Here is a 21,682-nt window from a genome sequence, read left to right as displayed (position 1 = left end):
TTCTGGATATTAATGTTTATTTTTCTTTTGTAGCAAAGAAACAAATCTGTTGCCCATAATTTACTCATGTACTATATACCATGGCAAAGGGTATGTGCAGAATTTGAGGTATTTCTGAAATTACAAAACGGTGCAATGATTGCAAGGAAAATGTTAATTTTATAAGTTGCTCATGTTTTGTATTCTTTGTTTTTTTGGTTTTTTTCCCAGTGTTTCCCTAGCAAGGCCAATTACTTATTTATTTCTTTGGCACTTTTCTCCTCATCCTGAGATTTGTAGCTATAAGCCATTTTCCAAACCTTGAAAGCATTTCAGTTTCTGTTCAGTACAGTATAGAATGGTGACTTAGAACATTTATAATCTCCAGTTTCTGTCTCACATTAGCGATGAACTTAGTTTTGATATGTGAGTAGATCTGGGAAGAAGGATATAATTATATTTGGTTTACTGAGACACTAATATTTAACAATTTTATCTTGTTCAGTTACTACCTTATTTATATTGGGATTGATCTTGAAAAAGAATTGTGGTACTATTTTGTGTTTTTTGAGTTTTGTTGTCCTCTGTAATTTCAGTTTTCATTTATTTGCACATGGAGTCTTTCAGTTGTTTTTTGTCATATGAGCTCCTAGAAAGAAGGACTAATACTTTTTTTTTTGTTTGTTTTTGTTTTGTTTCTTTTTAAAAGATTTTATTTGCCAGAGAGAGAGAGAGCACAAGCAGGGGGAGTGGCAGGCAGAGGGAGAAGCAGGCTCCCCACTGAGCAAGGAGCCGGATGCCGGACTCAATCCCAGAACCCTGGGATCATGACTCGAGCTGAAGGCAGATGCCTAACCGACTGAGCCACCCAGGCACCCTCTAATATTTGTTTAATATGCTTCTGTTGTCCCAACATTTTACTGTCTTCATGTGGATATTCATGGTGATAATTCTTAGGAAATGGAAGTCCCCAGCCCGAGGCATGGATCATCCAAAAAATAAATAAGAATAATTTTGAAGCATGAACAAAACTGACAACCTATTTTAAGCTCAAGAACCAAAGATAAAGATTTTGTATGTTAACAGCCCGTATTAAATATAGTTAAATGTGTAAGAGTGGATATTTAAGAATTTATTTTCTTCTTAAGATCTGTTCTTATCAAGCACATGACTTCTAAGTGGTGTTAAAAAAGACCTTCGTCGGGGCGCCTGGGTGGCACAGCGGTTAAGCGCCTGCCTTCGGCTCAGGGCGTGATCCCGGCGTTATGGGATCGAGCCCCACATCAGGCTCCTCCGCTATGAGCCTGCTTCTTCCTCTCCCACTCCCCCTGCTTGTGTTCCCTCTCTCGCTGGCTATCTCTGTCAAATAAATAAATAAAAATAAAATCTTTAAAAAAAAAAAAAAAGACCTTCGTGGGATGAAGTCATATTTTAGAGAGAAAAGATGATATTTAAGGAGAGATTATTACCAGCTTGAATTGAAGGGGGAAACTCATATTTAGAGATCATAACTGTTTGGGTCAAATACTACAGGTATTTTTCCCCTTTTATTTTATACATATGTGTGCGTGAGTGCATGTACACATACATACAAAGAAGAATAGCTGTAGACCATGAATTTAGTTCATGTGAAACCAAGATGGCAAAACTCCTCCCTTCTCTCCCCTTGCACACGCACACACCTATCTCTTCCCATAGTATTGTCTGATTTAGTTACCCTAAAATGAATCTGTCCTGTTTACACTATAGGCTATTGCAGCAAAAGTTGGCATGGACAGTACGACGGTGAATTACTTTGCCTTATTTGAAGTGATCAATCATTCCTTTGGTAAGTGCCAGTCAGCTGATTTAAGTTTTGTTTGTGGGTATTTTATTCTAATACTATCAAACTGAAGCCCCCAGAAGCTGTCAGACTGAAAATATTTGCCTAGAATATAAGAGCTTGCAGAAGGGGAGAACCCACTCATTAGGACTGTCTCCTACAAGCAGACCAGGCAAATCCTATTAAGCCCAAGTAAAAAGGGTGTCTGATCACTGTCAATCCTTTTTCCTCTTTCGTAAGTATAATTTACTTAGACCTAGCACTGATACTTCATAACATTTTTTAAAATCAGAGTTTCAAAATTAATATATTCCAATGAAATAGCCAAAAAGAGGGATATTCGATTTAGCCACACTTGTTTTAGTGTGCTTTTATGTTTTTTGTAGATAATTAAGAATAGCTTTTTATTTTCAGGAGTTAGAAAGAGATACTTTGCTTAAAAGCCTTTGCTTTCATGCATGTATTTAAGTTTCCACGTAAATAGATATTCTCTTTCTAAGAAATTCTATTGCATGGTGACAGGAAGTTTCTCATATGTTATTTTATAAAAACTAGGGATGGTGGTCACACTGGTTGCATTGAGATCAGAAAGGGAAGGAAGTCTGAGTGCTTGCTGTTAATGCCATAGGTTTCCTATAGTTGATGGGTCTTTTCCACATCATATATATATATATATATATATATATATATATATATATATATATATATATATGCTAAGGCCAGAAATGACAGATAATATTGATTGATCCCACCTTTCTTATCTGGAAAGGGGGAGAGTTTGGTAGGTTTGGGTCACCTCGCCGTCCCTGGTAAGGTAGAACAAGGTTGATTCCTCCTGAAGCAGCTGTCTCCTTATTACTCTACATCTTCCCAACTCCCTATGGTCTAACTAGACAGATATAAATGTTAGAGGATTGCTAGGGAACCAGGGCACTTGGAGTCTAATCTTATCCTTTTTTCCTAAGCTTTAGTTAACAAATAAAATGGGAAATATTAAATCTGTCTTTTGCAGTATTACAAAGTCAAGTAAACATTGAGAAGAAAACTCTGAGCCTTTCCAAAGAAAAGTAACATAGAAATTAAACGTGATAGTTTAATGCTGTGCATTGTTAGGAAGAGGAAGAAACATTACTGGGAAGATACTTTTCACCTTGATGAATGTCTTAGAGTTGGGGGTGGGGGGTGGGGAGAGCCTTTTAGCTCTTAACAAGAGAAGCAGTTCATTGAGAATTGCCACGTGAGAGACTGTGAATGCACCATAGGTGGGTGGGTAAGAGGAGAGGCTTGCTTTAAAGATGTTCAGTGGACATTGCTGTAACTTACAGATCATGGATAAGGTATTTTAATTGACTTTGGAATAGATGCTGTCTGCACAGTCAACATGTTAGCTGAAGGGTGTGTCATACAGGTGATAGATTTCCATCAGTTTGACGCTCGATTGCCATAGTCATAGTTAGAAGGATAGATTTGATGGGTAGTAAGGAGGGCACGTATTGCATGGTGCACTGGGTGTTATACGCAACTAATGAATCATCGAACTTTACATCGGAAACCGGGGATGTACTGTATGGTGACTAACATAATATAATAAAAAAACATTTAAAAAAAAGAAAAAAGAAGAAGGATAGATTTGGCTAGAGAAATGGTTATTCTGTGGTCCCATAGGAGAGCTCCCTGATGGTTCTAAGACAATGTTCTGGTTAAGGATAGACTGCCATACTTGATCTGTCTTACACAGTTTGTGCTGAGGAAATTCGTTATATATCTTTTCACTTTAGCTTTCTTTCTTTCTTTCTTTTCTTTTCTTTTTTTTTTTTTTTTTTTTTTTTGGCCTTCTCTTCAGTACGTAAACTGGCACCTAATGAATTTCCTCATAAACTCTACGTCCAGAATTACACATCAGCTGTGCCAGGCACCTGCCTAACCATTCGAAAGTGGCTTTTTACCACAGAAGAAGAAATCCTCTTAAATGACAATGATCTTGCTGTTACCTACTTTTTTCATCAGGTAGGTGAATTGATCTTCCTGGAAAGGCCTGATTTCTTTTTCTGCTTATATGTAGTATGTAATTTACAATCCAGGGTGAGTCCTTGGATAAACTGCTTTGCCTCCTATATCTTAGTTAAGTTACATTTTTAAAATGTTCTGTCATGGGGCAACTGGTTGGTTCAGTCAGTAGAATATGCAACTCTTGATATTTGGGTTGTGAGTTCCAGCCCCATGTTGGGTGTAGAGATAACTTAAAAATAAAATCTTTTAAAAAATAAAATAAAATAAAATAGAATGTTCTGTCCCACTTAACGGAAGATAAGTAAGTTTAAGAAGTAAAGATTTTTTTTTTTTAAAGATTTTATTTATTTATTTGACAGAGACAGCCAGCTAGAGAGGGAACACAAGCAGGGGGAGTGGGAGAGGAAGAAGCAGGCTCCCAGCAGAGGAGCCTGATGTGGGGCTGAATCCCAGAGCACCGGGATCACGCCCTGAGCCGAAGGCAGACGCTTAACGCCTGTGCTACCCAGGCGCCCTGAGATGTTGTTTTTTTAAACAACAGGAAATGAGCATATGGCTATGTACCTATTAAAAAACTTTTCATCAAAATTTACATACATAGAGTTTAAAGCATCAAATAGTTCTACACAGGTTATGAAAAATGTTAGTTACTCCACTTATCTTTATCTCCACTCCTCTTAGACAGCCATTTTCACCCCCTTTAGCTTTGGTTTGTTGTTGTTTATTTTGTTTTGTTTTATATTTACTCCCATGTCTCTGTCATGACTTGGTTATATTGCTCCTACTTGAATTTTCAGATTCAAGTGGTATCTCTTAATTTCCTACTATAGATGATGAGATTCTAGCTCCATTTCCTCCTGCATTCGCACCCCATACCATGCCTGGACCCATACTCAAGCGTACCTTGCTAGGTGACAGAGCTAGAAGTTGAACTAGTTTCTTGACTTCAACTCTGAACTCATTGTGTTATGTAAATATTTTCCCTTAAAAGGCTATGGGGAATAATTTTTACTTTAAAGAAATCAGCCATCTTCCATTAAAGGTTCAAGTGGCCCCAACCTGGTGCCTGCAAAAGTCATCCTTGTAGCAGATCACTGAGGTTGGGTTCTGAGTACCCTGGACAAATGATTCTGTTTGTTCTTTTCCTTCCTTTTTTTCCTCTCCCAAAGATGAGTTTTCCCTTCTATTCGATTTTTAAAGTTTTTCTTGGGGTAGAGTGAGGTTGGGAAGGAGATGCACGTTTCATATAGCTGAACCAGGCGTAGTTGAGAATAAGAATAAGCGTATTATATCTAGGTACCTTCATGCCTGTATCAAGTGCTGTTGGGGATTTTTGTCCATGTACCATCTCAGATTGATCACTTCCTGTCTTCCAGTTGCGACCACCCTAGCTTACAGTCTTGTTTCACTTCATGCTTAAAGCACCATAACATCATCAGTCTCCCTTATTTCATTCTCTCTGTACCTTGGTTCATTTGGCACTCATATACAAATCAGTCTGTCTTTTAAAAATAACACAAATTTTTATTGCTTATTTTAGCTCCAGTAGTCCTTAGTGCTGTCCTTAAATCTAAATTTCTGTGCCTGTTTTCTGGGATCCTTCATAATCTGTTAACTTACCCATCCAGTGTTCTATTTTGTTGTCCCCTGACACGTACCCTTTATTTAAATCAGGCAGATCTGTCTCCCAACTGTATTTAAGCTCAGATGCATTCCTGTTTCCTGACTTCCGTTTGTAGTTTTCTCTGTTCAGCCTAACCTTTGGGGTCCAGCCAGGCTTCCCTGATAACTATGATTAGCCAAAAACTCTGCTGTTCTTACTGTGTATCTCTCAGTATCTAAACCATACATCTTTGCTACCTCATAGTTACCTTTAACAATTATATAGTGTCTTTCAGTGTTCTCTAATTGCTTCAACCTGTATAAATTAACTGGAACTTAAATCTCTTAACAGGAGAAACAAGATCCCTCTTGTGCCTACAATTCTTGAGCACATACTGGGCCCTCGGTAAACGCTACTTATTCCAGTAAATACATCCTTGTGGCAGAGTTCACTGGTGATGATGATGGTGGTCTAAATGGATAAGAATTTTTCTGAAAATGAAGCTGCGTCTCCTTATTTTTATCAAGAATATGCTCGATAATGACTTTGATGTTCCTTTCTTCCCTGCCCTTGTTTGTGGTGACAGGCTGTTGATGATGTGAAAAAAGGTTACATCAAAGCAGAGGAAAAGTCCTACCAATTACAGAAGCTATATGAACAAAGGAAAATGGTCATGGTAGGTTTATGTTCCCATAATCTCTTTATAACGTTCCCCTTCTTATCTCTTAAACCTGTTGTTCTAGCGATTTTTGAAAGACGTTACAACTGTTCAGTGGCTTGATTAATTTAAAAAAAAGGAGGGGGATATAGATCTTCATGTAAAGCCCATTATGTTCCTCCATTTAGCATATAAGAAGATATTTTGCCACGTGTGGGTATTTAACTTTATTATTGACAATAACCAAACAGTATTTACTTTGATAAAAAGTTCTAAAACAAAAGATGTGCAAAACATTTAATATGTAAATATCAATTCTTTTGAAGTTGAATTTTTATTTTTAACGTTAGAAATTATTTTATTTTGGCTCAGGTCGTGATCTCAGGGTCGTGAGATCAAGCCCCGCCCAGGGCTCCACACTCAGAGGGGAGTCTGCTTGAGATTCTTTCTCCCTCTCCCTCTGCCCCTGCTTCTCACTCTCCCTCTGCCCCTACATCTGCCCTGCTCGTTTGCTCTCTCTCTCAAATAAATATTTGAAAAAAAAAGTATTTTATTTGTGATTTAGCAATTGCAAAATTATTTGTTTTTATGACTTCCTTCTCTGCAGTTGCTTAAAACATGTGTGCTCGGTGGTGCCTTTGGTTAGTGTGGTATCTTAGAGCTGTGCTGTTTGATTCAATAGCTGCTAGCCTCATGTAGCTATTTACATTTAATTTTAAACTCATTTAAATAAAATTCAATGCCTCAGGTGCACTAGCCTCATTTCAGGTGTCTAATAGCCACATATGGCTAGTACCTGCCGTGTTGGACAGCCCAGATACAGAACATTTTCATCATCACAGAAAGTTCTGTTGGAGAGGGGCTGCCTACAAAATTCCTTAAATGTTTTAAAATGAGTTTTCGGTTTGCACCTGCCATAAATACAGGGATGGAAATTGTCAAAAGTAAAATTTGTAAAGAACACTTACATAAACTTTCACTCATAGCATTTTAAAATTTCTTTCTTGGCAAATTCACATATAGTTGGAAGTTTTCCAATTACAGTTTTTCATGATTTCACACAAGACAGTTATTGCATTGGTGATGATGCTGATAGGTCACTAACTTTCTTTTGTACCCTCTATGTGTGCACTTTTTATGAGGGAATATTCTCTTTCTAAACTAATTGGGTTGGAGTAAGAATACAAACAAGTCAACCATTGAACGCAGCCCATAATCTTATAGCTGGGATAGTTATTTTATCGCTTATATGACAAAAGTAATAAATCTGTTTGTCTTAGAAAACTGCCAGAGATCAGGGAACCATTTACCAATGTTCTGCATATCAACAGGCTAAAATAGACAAAAATCTTTTAAACAGAATTAATTCTTGGCAGAATTTTGGTAAAGGGAATTTTACTATGTGAGGAACTGGATTTTAAAACTCGATTTTGGGACACCTGGGTGGCTCAGTCGGTTGAGCATCTGATTTCCGCTCAGGTCCTGGTCTTGGGGTCCTGGGGTCAGGCCTCCCCGCATTGTTGGGCTCCACACTCAGCGGGGAGTCTGCTTCTCCCTCTCCTTCTGACCCTCGCCCTGCTCTCTCTCTCAAATAAATAAAATCTTAAAAAGAACACAAAACTCGATTTCCAGTTGTTCTTTAAGATCATGGCATTGTCTTCTGTATATCAATGCGTGATTCTGACGAGCACATTTGCATCTTTTTGGTGAAAAGGACCAAATACTAAAGGGACCATCAGCCTCTGGAATACTTCTTTGCCTTTGCCAAAGGCAGCAAGTCAAAGTAATTTCATAAGGGCTTCTAATAATTCCAATATGGAATACATATTGTTTCTTCGCACATGTAGTACTCTGTACACACTGTCTTCCATTTATGCATTCATCAACAAATATTTGTTGAGTACCAGGTGTGTGCCAGGCACAGTAGAAGGTGCTGAAAATATATAAATAGGTTTGGGTTGTCCTATGGCAAAATATATAAGATCTGAATTTAACAGCTTGGTAATCTATTACAAAATTACTTTTAGACTCAAATTTGTATCTCGTAATCACTCAAGTTAAGAACTCTAGTACAGGGGCAGTTGGGTTGTGCAGTTGGTTAAGCATCTAACTCTTTGTTTCAGCTCAGGTTGTGATCTTAGGGTCATGAAATCAAGCCCTGCGTAGGTGCCTCTGTTTAGGACTCTCACTCCCTCTCCGTCTGCCCCTCCCCCCCCCCCAAGCTCACCTGTGTGTCCTGTCTCTCAAATAAAGAAATGAATCTTAAACAACAACAACAACAACAAACCTTAAGTACAGTTGATGTTTCCCCCTTGGATCATTGGAATTGAGTGTAAGATATGCTTAAACATTTATGGAATTCTGTTGTCTTGAAAACCTAGTGCCACAAAGAAATGTGTACTAGCCCTATAATATTACAATTAGATTTTAAATAAAATCCCACCAAAGTTTGAAAAGCGTGAATTTTATTTAAGTATAATTTCATGTATTCAAGTATTAGTGTTCAAGGACATTAGCCTACCCAGTGGTCATGTTCAATACATTGAAACTTCCAACTCAGATGGACCCTTCTGAGCCCATGCATCTTGATAGCAACTAAATATTGTTGATAGGCCTAAGATTAGGTCAAATCACTGCTGTTAGTTGCCAAATCACTGTGAGACCTTCAACAATTCACAAACTTCTCAGTTTTAGTCTCTTTTCTATAAAATGGGAATATTCAGATTGCCAGCTATCAAGTAGGCTCTTGACAAAATACTCCAAAATTCTTAAACAGTCTGTAAGTTCCCTGGTTTTCCAACTACAGAGGACAGCTCGTATCTTTATGCTTTGTGCAAATCTAGGCATGTAGAGATTTACCTAAAGCTGAGAAATACTACCTGACCTGAGAATCTTTGAAAACGTTGCATTTCCCATGTCACACCGAGGCCACCGGTGCCCTTAGTTTCCACTCAGGCTATTTTTGGAACTTAACACTATTAGAAAGTCCCCTAGAGGTTCTTTGCTTTCAAGGACTAAATTCTTGAATATGTAGGGAAAAATCAGCATTTTGATTCAGAGGTGAGAAGGGGCACATGTAGTGTGCCTGGTACTGTCCGAGGCACAGTATGTACATTCTCATTTCCTCCTTCTAACAACCATGCAGGTGTGCGGGGAAGTGGAGTCTGAGAGATGAAGATTCTTAACTAATATCACTTAGCTTGTCAGAAGTGGAACTAGAATTTGAACCTATTTCTGTCTGACTTCAAAGCATGTTTTTCCCTATAGCGGGGCAAAGCTTTATTTCCAGATGGCAGAGAGGAAGCCCCCGGGCAGAGTAACTTAAACAAGGTCACAGAGAGAGAGTTCAAGGTATGCATAGCTCCATGCCTCATCTGATGTCTTTTCCTAATCCCTCCCATTGTCTACGTGTTTCTCTTCTGAAGAAATAAAGCTCCCTATTAGGAATATGGCAGAAATATTCTTAAAACGGTAGTGGTGCCTCTCAAAGAGGAGAAGTCTCAGCAAATGTGTTACATGTAATGCTTTCTTGGTAAAGGACGTGAACAGAACCAGTCCCAAGGCTGCGTGACACGTTCCAGCATTTGCAGAGGTTCTAAGCATCTTTGAGCAGAATTTGCTGCTTATTGAGCATGCAGACTTTCCCACGACTGTTAGGAGGATGCCGTGGATTGAGCACTGGGAGGCCTGCTTACAGGGCACTCTTCTTTTTCCCTTCAGTATCTTATTGTAGAAAATTTCAAATAAGTAAAGAAGTTGGAAGAATAGTACATTTAACCCCCATGTATTCATTACCCAGTTTCAGCAAAGTTCCACTTTTCTGCCGTTCATGCTTTATCTGTCTCACACATGTGCTTTTTTCCCCTGCAGTTTTTAAGAGTAAGTTCCATATACATCATTTCACAGGGCATTCCTGAAAGAGGAAATAGTTGAGCCCTCTGGCTGAGGATAATGGAGTCCTTAAAATTACTTTTTTAAGCTGTCATTTATTGAATACCTAATTATGTACTAAGTACTATGCTAAATACTTTAATGGTCACAAATAACTGTGTGATGTAGGTGCTATTACTATTATCCTTTTCACAGGAGAGGAAACTAAGGCTCCTGGGGTTTAGCAATTTATCTTGAGTGCAAGTACCTTGCCCAAGGTGACGGAGCCAGGATTCAAGCCTAGGGTAGTCTGGGCCCAGGCTTGTGGCCACTCTTCGTCCTGCTTCCTGTCCCAACCTTTGTTTCTGCTTATAACCGCAGAAGAGTTTTATTCCATGGCACTGCCTGTCCTATATACCAAAGTTTAGAGGCCAGAGATAGCTTTTTGGTCATAGTGCTAATGGCAGGGCCAAGCAATATCTACTTTTATCCCTAGTACAGGAAGGATGATGAGATAGGCGGATGGAGTAGGGTGATGAAGGAGAAATGAGAAAGGAAAAGTGACGCAAATCAGGTATTGTGGCACTTTTGAATTGACCCTGTCGCTGTGTTCTTGGTGTCATTTTATAATTTTTCCCCTTTGAAGTTGCCATTATTTTACCTAAACAGAAATAAATACAAAGTAGGGAAGGGCACATGTGGTGTGACTTTTTTCCATGGGCCTTTGAGTCCTTCCAGAGAGTCTCTGGGGCAGTAGCGACGGTCTTGGGTGCCGTTCCTGGGTACCAGAGCTACAGTTGCGCAGGGTCCTTTTTGTGCCTACATCCCTTTGTCTCTTCTCTCTTAGGCAGAAGGTGACTCTGCAGTGTGTTCCATTTCCTGCCATCTCGTGCAGATAGCTAGTGTGCCGTGCCTTTGTTTTCCTTCCAGCAGTCCCTGCATGTCCCCAGTGTGCTCTGTTCTCCTGTGTGCGGGGACTCAGGGCTCTTTGCTTATTTCCTGGTCAGTCCCTGAAAGGAAACTGGGTCAGAGTCCATGCATCTTTGTTTTTTAAGTCATCTTTTCCCTATTTCTCTTCTGTTCTCTTTCCCACTCATCTTTTACTCTCTGTTCTCAACTCAGAATAGTGAGTTGAGTGAAAGAGAGGCCAGTCTTCATTGTAGAGGGGAAAGGACAAAACTGAGTTGGAGTCCTTTCTGAATCAGTCTTACACCACCATACTTCTGAGGGTTGTATATGCCACTCCGTTTGGGCCATGTGCTTTTTAAGGAGGCATAGGTACTGGAGACCAGGGGAGGGTGGCACTGATTTGGGGACTAGTTGGCAATGGAGAAAGGACCAGTGGCCAAGAAATTAAATCTGGCTTCTAATCTTGACTGTGCCACCTGTGACCTTAAGCAGGTCTCCTGTGGGAGACTCTGGGTCTAGCTTTAACAGTCTCTTTCAGCTTAAACATGTTACGAGTATGAGATTTGGGGTCGCTTACTTCTCCTCACGGAGATCCTTATTATAACTTGATTTGGGAGGAGACCTGAGATCCCTTTCCTTAATCATGCAGATCGGTTTGATTCCCACCCCGGAGGCAAGTGAAAGGAGAGGCAGGCATCCTGGCATTGTGAGTTCCCCTGTGGACAGAGCACCTCTTCTGGCTCGTTTGTGTACTTACGAGGTGGAGAAAGGAGGTGGGGTTGGAAGTACAGAGGTAGCCCCTGGAAGTGGAACGAAGGATCGGCTCCAAGCCACGGCTCTTCTCAGGGCTGGGTGTGAGACCAGGGCATGGTCTTCAGGTTGCTGGGTGAGAGGATTCCTTTCGTTCTTTCTGTGGCGCCACACCAGCAGCCCTTCATGGTGGTTTAGTACCACAGTGAACCACAGTAACACTGTTTTCACTCCCCCCCCCTTTTTTTTAGTACCTCAACATGCTAAGGACTTGTGAGGGCTACAATGAAATCATCTTCCCCCACTGTGCCTGTGACTCCAGGAGGAAGGGACACGTCATCACAGCCATCAGCATCACGCACTTTAAACTGCATGCCTGCACTGAAGAAGGACAGCTGGAGGTGACAGTTCAGCGTGGGGCTGGGACTGGGAGCGCTAGGGACACTGCTGCTCACTCGCGTGCTGGGAGGGGAGGTGAAATCAGAGCTCTTTGGGCGGGGCAGGTAAATCGGCACTGGGTCCACACCAATCCTTCCCTTCCTGGCTACTCACGCGGACTCGTACTCTTCTGTCAAAGCCTTTTCTTTGAATCATTTCACTTCTGTCTGGTTCAGAACCATCCTAGCTAAGCTCCTCAGCATTCTCAGACTTACACTCTTGTTTCGGTTGTTTAGAACCAAGTAATAGCGTTTGAATGGGACGAGATGCAGCGATGGGATACAGATGAAGAAGGAATGGCATTCTGCTTTGAATATGCCCGAGGAGAGAAGAAGCCTCGATGGGTTAAAATCTTCACACCATACGTGAGTGGTAGACAGGGAAACAGTCTTGGGGAAAGTAGATTGGGTTTGAGGTTCTCAAGCTGAAGGCATAAATGGGGAGAGCTATAGAGGTAGCAGTTGTGTTCTGAACCCTAGAGCCCCCGGCATCTTCCTGTCTCTCCTGGAGGGCTGACTAGGATTGGCAGTTTCACGTCCCGTTTGACTCAAAACTACCACTAGAAGGAGCCAGAGAATAGTAGATGAACCCAGGCCTGGGTGTTTTTTTTTTTTTTTTGTGGTGCTTGTCAGGGTTTTTCTCTAGGCTGAGCCACATTTGGGAGGTGGGGTGACAGAGGGCAGGAGTTCAAAGGCATGGCCCTGTGGTGTGTCTTGAGAAGTCAGTGTTGCTATGTTGCTTTGTTTTTGTTTTTCAGTTTAATTATATGCATGAATGCTTCGAGAGGGTGTTCTGTGAACTCAAGTGGAGAAAAGAGGTAATTCTAAACAATCTTGAATTGACTTTTTCATCTTTTTGTGTATTGAAAATGATATGGCCAGATAGATACCTGGGACCTTCAGTTCCATCTGAGTCTTTATAGGAATATTAGTTAGAGACTTTATTCTAGGGAGGTTATTTTCCAGCCTTTGGATGCTGAACAGACTGCAGAAGCAGCCCTGCTTCTCCCCTGGTCCGTTGGGTAGCCCGGCTGTAGGCTGTTCCATCTCCCATGACTTCATGGACCCTCCTCTGCTATGGTTTGTTTTGTTTTGCTTTTGTTTTTTTAATACAATCACTGCCTGTTCCTGACCCAAAAGGGCAGCTGTCCTCAGTTTTAGCTGTTCTGACGAGACGAGTCGTGACAGAACCTGTCTGGGCTAACCACTAATGCGTATGTGTGGGAAGGTTTCTGCTCCTGTTTCACTGCTGTCCGTATATGCTAGTGCTGGAGCAGAATTTGGAAGATTCTGAATAATTAGCTACTGATTCTCAAAGACAATGTTTTTGAAGTTCAGCAGATAAAGTCAGGGTTATAGAAATTTATATTTTTGGTATAGTAGAAAGAATACTGGGCTCTGAGAATCAAATCAGGATTTTTTTTCCAGCTTTTTTCCTCCCTGCAACGTTGGACAAATGAGTCTCCCTAGATCTCAGTTTTCTTGTCTTCTCTCATCTATAAAATGGGAAGGCTGAACCAGATAATTAATATCCAAGCTCCTTTCTGGGTCTAAAAGGCTGTGCTTCTAGATGGGAAGTTATAGCAGAGGTGGAGGCCAATCAGATTGAGACATCTAGCCATGCATATTTCTGTTTCTGTCTGAGGGTGGCTTCCAGGTGGGAGGAGACGCAGACACCTCAGGCTTCCCAGTAACTGGTCTCTGTTTTCCTTTCAGAACATTTTCCAGATGGCGAGGTCACAGCAGAGGGATGTGGCCACCTAGCCTTTCCTCACCCCCTCCTCTTCACCCTCATCCTCTCACCCCTTTCGTCTCCTGTGTCAGACAGAGTAACCATTAACACAAAAGAAGAGAAAAAGGAAAAAAGTCATTATGTTCAAAAGCCCTAAACTAAATACTATTAATAGTCCCTCTGAATTTCATGTCTCTGGAATTGAGCTGGTAGAGAACAACAGGTTGGTCAGCACCAGGAGTCAGCTGAGTTAAGACAGGAAAATAAGCCCAACAATGCGCCAAAGGTATCTTTGTCCTTTCACCTGGGCCTCATACCAACAGACTCTCCTTGTACTATATTTTTAAAACTGGAACTATGAACTCCATCCATTTGCACTGTTCAGACATATATATGTATGTATGTAAAAATTATATATACACAAATTAGCTGCACGTATATACATATATATATTTCTTTTTAAATTTCATATTGATGGCAGTACCTTTTTTAGCTTGTGTTTTTACACACCTTTCACTAGAATTCATGACTTCTCTCTTGCTCTCTTTATTTTGAAACAAACTTTAAAAAGGAAAAAAAATATTTTACCAGGAAAATACCTCTCCTCGTGAAGGACTCGAAAAGTTTACAACCTGCTTGGGTTTTTTCCCCCCTTTTTTGTATTGAGTGAAGATTCTGGCTCATGGGTTGCCATAGAGTCTGAGGAGCAAGGAGCATAGTTTCTTTATCTTCCAAGAGGCTGCTGGGGAGGAGAAAGAGATGTGTTTCTCAAGGGCAGCAAGGCTTGCAGATCTGCAGGGAGAGTCTAAAGACTTGGTGTGGTCCTTGATTCCAAGACAACTTTCCTGGTCCATCTCTCTCTCTTTCCACTCATGGCTTTCTAGCCACATTCCACATCTCCTTCTCACTTCCCGAGGGCCCCTCGAATGCTCTCCCTCCACTGGCCTAGAATGGAGGGGAGGGTCAGCTCAGGAGGTTGATGCCGCAGGAACCTGAAATACTTTGTGGTTGTAATTTCCCATTTCCCTGCTGTTTCTGAAGCAGACAGAGTACTAGGGACCAGAGTTGAAGCCAATACCTTTAGGCACAAAGATTGGACTTAGGTAGGGGGAAAAGAAGGAAGAAATGCCCTAAGTATCTAAGCTTTTCCCTACCCATTCCTGACCAATAACCACCCATAACCAGTTACATTCTCTGCAACTTCCTTAAAGAGCCGTATTGGGGAGGGATCTGACAATATCCCCAAGGCCTTGGGGAAACTTGGAATGAGTCAGTGGTCTGTGCCAACCAAACCAGTGCCCATCCAAGCCAGCTTAGGACCCAGGAAGGACCAGTAGGAATATGGTTGATTTGAGTTGGATCTCAACTTTTAATGAAAAGGAGACTGAAGGAAAACCTTTTTGTCCCTCAAAGAGCTCCTCATCTCACCTTGCACTTTGAGCTTTTGTGACCTGAGAGCTGCATCTCAGGACGTAGGGGCCGGGCCGACCAGGTGGGGCGACACTCTCAACCCCAGGTTCTAAGATACTGTATTGGGAGCTCAAAGTTGGGCTCTGATGCAACTAAAACACTTCTGTGAGCCTTCTTTTCTTTTTCCCTTCTCTACCTTCTAAACAAAAACCTCCATTGGGTGGCATCTTTTGCTTTGTCTAACTGGGAGGCAACCATATTTGGTTTAGTCACTCTACTGAGCAGTGGTGGGGTGGTTTAAAGTTTCTTTTTTGGTGACTTGTTTTTGCAGATCGTTGTGAGGCCACTTTTCCTTCTCTCTCACTCTGTTATCCTGGCAACTGCTTGCCCCAGGACAGTGTGGGATCATACAGGACACTTGTCTCCCCTCCCCTTCTCCAAATCTAGGTGGAATCAGAGAATACAGAACGTAGGGATGCTGAATGTTTTACGTTATAGAGAGTGATCCCTGGTTTGAAAGTTTTGATACAGGATTAACTACTTTTGGCTTAAATGAATTTAATAATGAGCCAAAGGACCCTAGAAGGAAAATATGCTGATTCCCCGCTCCAAGATGCTAAAGAGGCTTTCGGCGCCAGCTTTGCTCAGACTGTAAACATAGCAGCAGTTTGCCCATATTCCCTCAGAGTGGGAGAGGAATGAACAAATCTGGAGTCCGTGCAATATCCCAAATCCTGACCTCACGTTGTGAGATGTATCCCCCCCCCCCCCACGGGGGATACCTGTAGCAGGGAGGCCCCTTGGACTGGGTGGATGCTGCTCTGGTCCCTTCGTGGCAGAGCTTTCATTCCCTTGGTGCTCTGGAGACTGGGCGAGGGCCCCATGGGTGTTGGCCTGTGGGCAGAATCTGTTTAGGGACAGCCCCCACTTGTGGCTGTACCACTAACAAAGCACCCTGTTGTAGCAAGGAGGGGGAAGGAGGGAGCCCATGGAGGACGGAACCTTCCCCTCTTCCACCCACGGCGGCCTCCTGGACCAGGGCAAGGGTCACTGTGGCTCCATAGGATCAAGCTCTTTTTTGCATGAAGCAGTGTTAGTGTGACACTCCTTTCCCCCCTTGCTCTGTACTTCCTCTCCCTAATCCCTGCTCTCTTTCTTAGTCCTGGGTTCTGCCCAGGGAGCCTTTCTGCTCAGTCTTCTTTTGCAGTTTGTTTCTGGGAAATGGAGGGGCTCTCCCTCCCCTCTGCTTTGCCCCAGCAGAGCCAGCAGGATCTTCCTGATCTCCTGTTGTCCTCCCCTCTGTACTCAGTTTCTGTCCTCTTTGGTAAAAGCTCAGAGTTTTATATAGATCAGGAGAAAATGCAGGCCCTGAGAAACCTGTCCCTGCAGAAGGGTTTCCTTGGGCCATGCTTTGGGCTCTCTGCTCTCTGTATTTTTACTTTACTCTTCCATTTTCCTACCCTCCCCTTGCCCTCAGCCTAAGCTCAGCCCAGATATGTGCTCAGGGCAGCTCCTAGGCCTGGCCTGCCTGGTTTCATCCTGTCATCACCCGGGCCGGTAGCTTTGGTTATCCCCTCTTGTAGCTCCAGACCTAGTGCTTGGAGCAGCAGTACAGGGCATTGACAGGAGGGGACACCTCTCTCTCCTCTCAGAATTTGCCAACTTACGGCCTGGCTCCTAGGAGGCAGTTTTCCTTGCGGAGACTGCATCCTGGTTGACCTGAAGTCTCCAGACCTGGAGGGACTACTGTGCCCCCCCTTCTCTCCATTGTGCTCTCTGGCTGGATCAGTTCAGTCTAGAGACCATTTGGGCTGTTGGAGCCCAGCATACTGCTAGGTTCCCTCACCAGATTGATTGTGTCCCATTAGCTTCCTTTTGAAGGGAGGACAACATGGTTGATAGAAGAGAGGCAGTGGATTTGCTTCTTCGACTCCTGTCTTCCAGTTTCACCTCCTGCCTTCCTTTCCCCCTAACCCTGAGCACGTCATGCCAGGCCTCACTCATACCAGGACAGCAGCTCACTCCTCAGCAATAATCTTGAGTGTGGGGAATGTTTAGGGTTCCAGGGAAGGGCAGGAGCAAAGAGGGGAGTGCTGCAGGCTGGAGGCACTTGGCCAACTGCTAAATTGGACACCAGTTTTATATCATGCCCCCTTTTTAAGCCAGTGAGCTGGGCTTCAGTTTTCCCCAAGCCATGCATACTTTTAATTTATTTGAGAAACTCTAATTGTATTTTCACTGCAGTATCTTGTATTTTTTATTTGTGATTTAAGAAATGTGAAGAGAAAATACACAGACACATAATGGCTAACAGTGTTTCTTTCATTCCTTGTTCTAGAGCTAACCACTCTAAAATTGTTTGGTTATGTCACTTAGTGTAATTAATTGTAACATATTCTTTTAAATAAATTGATTTATTGATGAATCTAGTCTATGCCTTCCTAGACTACACATCCTTTGGGTTGCATGGGAAGAAGTGAAGAGGGACCTTTGAGATTGGAGTTAGAAAGGTCAGTCTGAAAATGGGAAGGAACACCTGCCTGGTTCTCCCAAGTAGCTAGTGGGGCAGTCTTTTGAGGGCAGGAGCTAGAGAAGGGCAAGAGAATGAGAAGCTGGAAGGCCCCTCGCCTAAAGTTCTGCTTCCAGTGGCTCCATTAAATGCCTCCTCCTCTTTCAGAGGTCGGAGTTGATTATGCCAGCCCCCTGCCCCCCCCCCCCCGCCGCAATCCGTGGTAAGACTCACAGGACTCCTCTCCCTCAGCCTTACTCAGATGGAGCCTAGCAGAGCCCTTGGGACACATCTTAGCACTGTCCCCCTACCCCAGCAACATGACATATACTATTTGATTTTACAAATACCTCGGGAGACTGATCTCCTGAATGTGAACCTAATGAATAATAATAATAATAATAGGGGCGCCTGGGTGGCACAGCGGTTAGGCGTCTGCCTTCAGCTCAGGGCGTGATCCCGGCGTTATGGGATCGAGCCCCACATCGGGCTCCTCCGCTATGAGCCTGCTTCTTCCTCTCCCACTCCCCCTGCTTGTGTTCCCTCTCTCGCTAGCTGTCTCTCTCTCTGTCAAATAAATAAATAAAATCTTAAAATAATAATAATAATAATACATAATAATAGGCAATAATATTCCCTCCTCTGCCCACAGCCCTGAGAATAAAGGTGGTCCTGGGTGAACTTTGTTTTTACAGAGGAATCCGGTGCCGTGGCCTAATGACCTACTCCAAAGAGTACCTGCTTCTCTCTGTACATTAATTCATGGGCTGAATCTGCTCTGAAAAGCTCAGCATTTGTGTTAGGTCAGATATTTTTGTTATTTTTGTAAACCTTTTTTTATTTTTATAACCCCTGACCATATGCTTTTGCTCCTTGATTGAAGACTATAAAAGCAAAAACTAGTTTGACATTTCTTATGCAGTTTGGGGAGAGACATTGGTTCAGGGTTTCATTCACTCAGCCATCGGCATTAAATAATTGGAATCTGATAAATCTGATAATGGGGAAATAATTTTTTTCTTTAACAAGGAAAGAATCTGTAGAGAAATAGAAAGTGGAATCCCAGAGTTGAATGACAAAAATTTAAGTCAACAAACACTGATTGGCTCTCTGCCACGCTCAGGGCACCCTGTTCCATACCACAGCAGGTACGAAGGCAAAGTAAGAACCTCATCCCCGCTTTCAGCCCAGCGGAGAACTGAGAGATTTACGAATGACATAATACGTGGCAGTGGAAGGTTGAAGTGCCATAAGGACTAGGAAGAAGGGGGAAAGAAGACCTCTGGATGAAAGCAACTAAGGACATCTTCGTGAAGAAAGTGGCATTTAAGGTGAACCGTGTAGGACGAGCAGGATTTCAACAACAACGTTTTCCGCAAACCTTATTGAGCTGTTATGTGCCTGACACTTATAATTGGGAATGAAAAGCCTTGGGGGGAGGGGAAGGATCAAACTTGTCCAGATGAACAATGAGTAGTCCTATTTGATTAGAACATCGGGATGTGTAGGAATAAGATGGATGATGTTTGAAGAGCCTTGAATGCCAGGATAAAGTGTTCTACATTAAAAAAAAAAAAAAGTTTTGTTTTTTGGCGCTCCAGAATACATATAGAAGGCTCAATTAGGACACTGCTATGATTAGTTGGGAAGTGAAGGCAGTGATAATTGAAAGGGACATGGATGTGAGAAAAAAATTGTGGAAGTAAAATCTTTTGTAATAACATTAGTGCATGTGTCAGGAGTAAAGACTCCTGAGGTTTCATGTCTAGGTGGCTAGAAAATAGAAATGTTTTAGCTTTGGACCTATTATGATTTAGGCATGGGTGAGAAATCTAGATATATAGACATCCAGTAGTTACTTTTTAATTATTTGTTGAGCACCTTCTAATGTTCTGGGCACTGTTGAGGGTGATGGGAATAGAGTGGTAAAAAAGGCAGAAGACAGACTCAGCATCTGTCTGTGAATGGATTTGTAGAAGGCTTCTATGGAGAACAGGTTGTAGGAGGGCACGAAGGGAACCGTAGAGACAGATGAGGCTACCAGAGGGCTCTGGTGGTACGAGGGTGACTTCGGACTTTGTGACCATGGAGACGGAGAGACAGATGTGCGAAGGTCAACAATGTATTTGAGAGAGAGGACAAGTAAGGCTTTGCAGTTGGATTGGATAGGAGGTGTGAGACGAATAGTGGTGCTAGATACTTGTGAGGAAGACTGAGGGAGGAAGGCACTACCCAGACTGAGTTCAGGACAAAAGTTCATTTAGAAACACCCAACTGGGAGTCATTCTCATCGAGTGGATGAGAGGATGCAGTATATTGGAGGGAAACCCGATTTGTGGGGGGCAAGAGGAAGCTGCCCGATTACTCAGGGAAGTAGACCCAGAGAATGGGAATCTTCGAAGGACCAGACACTTGGCTCAGGGCGACTCAAGTTGTCAGACTCGGAGAAGAGATGTCTTGGCCACAAGTGGAAATGCCCGCAGTCACAAATACTAGAAGCCAAGACCGCGAAGGTCTTGACATTTTAGCAGGAGAGTGAAAAGACAAAGGAAACCCTGCAAGTCAGAACGGGCTCTGAGGGGTCTACACTGAGGAAATGAAAATACCTTGCCTGACGTTTGTGCGTTTCTAAGCTCTCAAAATATGGCCAGGGCGTGGGGGATGCATTGGAGGAATTATCCAGGGCTTTTCCCGGCCACACTCTCATCCCTGGAGCCCCCTAACTGAGGATATTTTTCTAAATGTCTGTTTTCGTTTCTATAAATGGAAGACTTCTCCCAATCCTGCTATTAATCTGTCAGCCCCACTCTTCTGCCTTAAGAAGTTCTTTTCCTTTTCCCTTCTCTTTAGGCTGCCATTACCATTGAAACAGTAACTTGATCATTTTAGCAGAAGCAGCTGAGTTTCATCCTGCTTGGTCTGAATTAGGGGATCCTATTGTCCTCATTTCTTATTTCTTCCGCTTTCCCATTTTAGTACTGCTCAGGCCTCTCCTGCTCAGAAGAGGTGGTAGTGACCTTCGGGAGCTAACAGAACTACCCTTCTTTATACCCTTTTTACTATATTTGAAGCTCATGTGATGCCTAAGAAATCAGTTTATACAAGATACAAGTTCGGAGCTGCTGCTTCTGTCTCCGAGTGTCCTACGTTTTGCCATCAAAGTACGTGGAGATAATGAGTACTGGGTGATGTACAGAATTATTGAATCACTATATTGTACACCAGAAGCTAATATAACACTAACTATACTGGGGTTAAAAGCATTTTTAAAAAGGACATGGAGAATCCCTGCCCCCAAAATATTTTGTTTCCCCCAGAAGACCCCTCCGTGTCTCCCTCTTCATCATTCAACTTCTATCTACTGCTTCTCTGGAGAAAATGTGGCGGCAGCCTTGCAGGGAGGGGCACAGCAATGAGCAGTGACAATAAATACTCTTCAGTGTTTGGTGAGGGGCTGCCTGAGATCAGGGAAGATACCAGGAGGAGGAAACTTCCAAGTCCTTTTGCCTCCCAACTCCCACATCCCAGGAGAACCCACCAGTCAGTATGTCACCCTGGGAGATGCTCTTGGGTCTAAAATTCACCTTCCATCTCTCTGTCCTGACCCAGAAACTGTGGTGAGGCCACAGCGAGACAGTTCAAGGGAAAATTCCTAGTGTTGATACCAACTCCTGCTATCCTTACACACACGCATACACGCACACACACACCTATATATTTGAGATTTCAGATGCTCCTGGCTGGATTCTCTTCCTTCTGAATAAGGCCCCATCTCTGATATCTGCCCATCTAAGAGACTTTCTTCCCTGAAACAATATCCACAGATATGTTTCTATGGTACTTCACATGTTGCTTCTCTTTTTACTACTCTCAGTTTGGGGCAGTTTAAGAGAAGGCCAAAGTATGGGGCTGAGCTGGGGTGGGTGGTAAGGATTCATGCATCCTGGTGGGACAGCTCGGCCTACGGCTGGCTGGGCTGGAAGTTATGTAAGC

The 21,682-nt window shown here is 42.6% G+C and overlaps 1 protein-coding gene across 5 annotated transcripts in view; it reads left to right on the top strand.

Moving 5' to 3' along the window:
- The window catches only part of SNX27 (sorting nexin 27), a 65,093-nt gene extending 45,841 nt beyond the window's left edge, over positions 1-19,252 (top strand). For 2 of the 5 annotated variants that reach the window (XM_040626748.1, XM_040626744.1), the window contains 8 exons: positions 1,729-1,807; positions 3,645-3,808; positions 6,001-6,090; positions 11,501-11,557; positions 11,853-12,002; positions 12,276-12,404; positions 12,797-12,856; positions 18,835-19,252. In XM_040626748.1, coding sequence (XP_040482682.1) covers positions 1,729-1,807; positions 3,645-3,808; positions 6,001-6,090; positions 11,501-11,557; positions 11,853-12,002; positions 12,276-12,404; positions 12,797-12,856; positions 18,835-18,891 — 786 coding nt within the window. In that variant the 3' untranslated portion in view covers positions 18,892-19,252. Of the gene's footprint in view, positions 1-1,728; positions 1,808-3,644; positions 3,809-6,000; positions 6,091-11,500; positions 11,558-11,852; positions 12,003-12,275; positions 12,405-12,796; positions 12,857-13,754; positions 17,606-18,834 lie in introns of those variants that run through there. The other 3 variants (XM_040626745.1, XM_040626746.1, XM_040626747.1) reach the window with 3 other exon arrangements.
- Positions 19,253-21,682: the final 2,430 nt, after the last annotated feature.

The sequence above is a fragment of the Ursus maritimus genome, unplaced genomic scaffold (genome assembly GCF_017311325.1).
Source record: "Ursus maritimus isolate PB19 unplaced genomic scaffold, ASM1731132v1 scaffold_12, whole genome shotgun sequence".
Lineage (NCBI taxonomy): Eukaryota > Metazoa > Chordata > Mammalia > Carnivora > Ursidae > Ursus > Ursus maritimus.
Note: the sequence above shows the minus strand (reverse complement) of the source record. Positions and strands in the feature narration are given on the sequence as shown.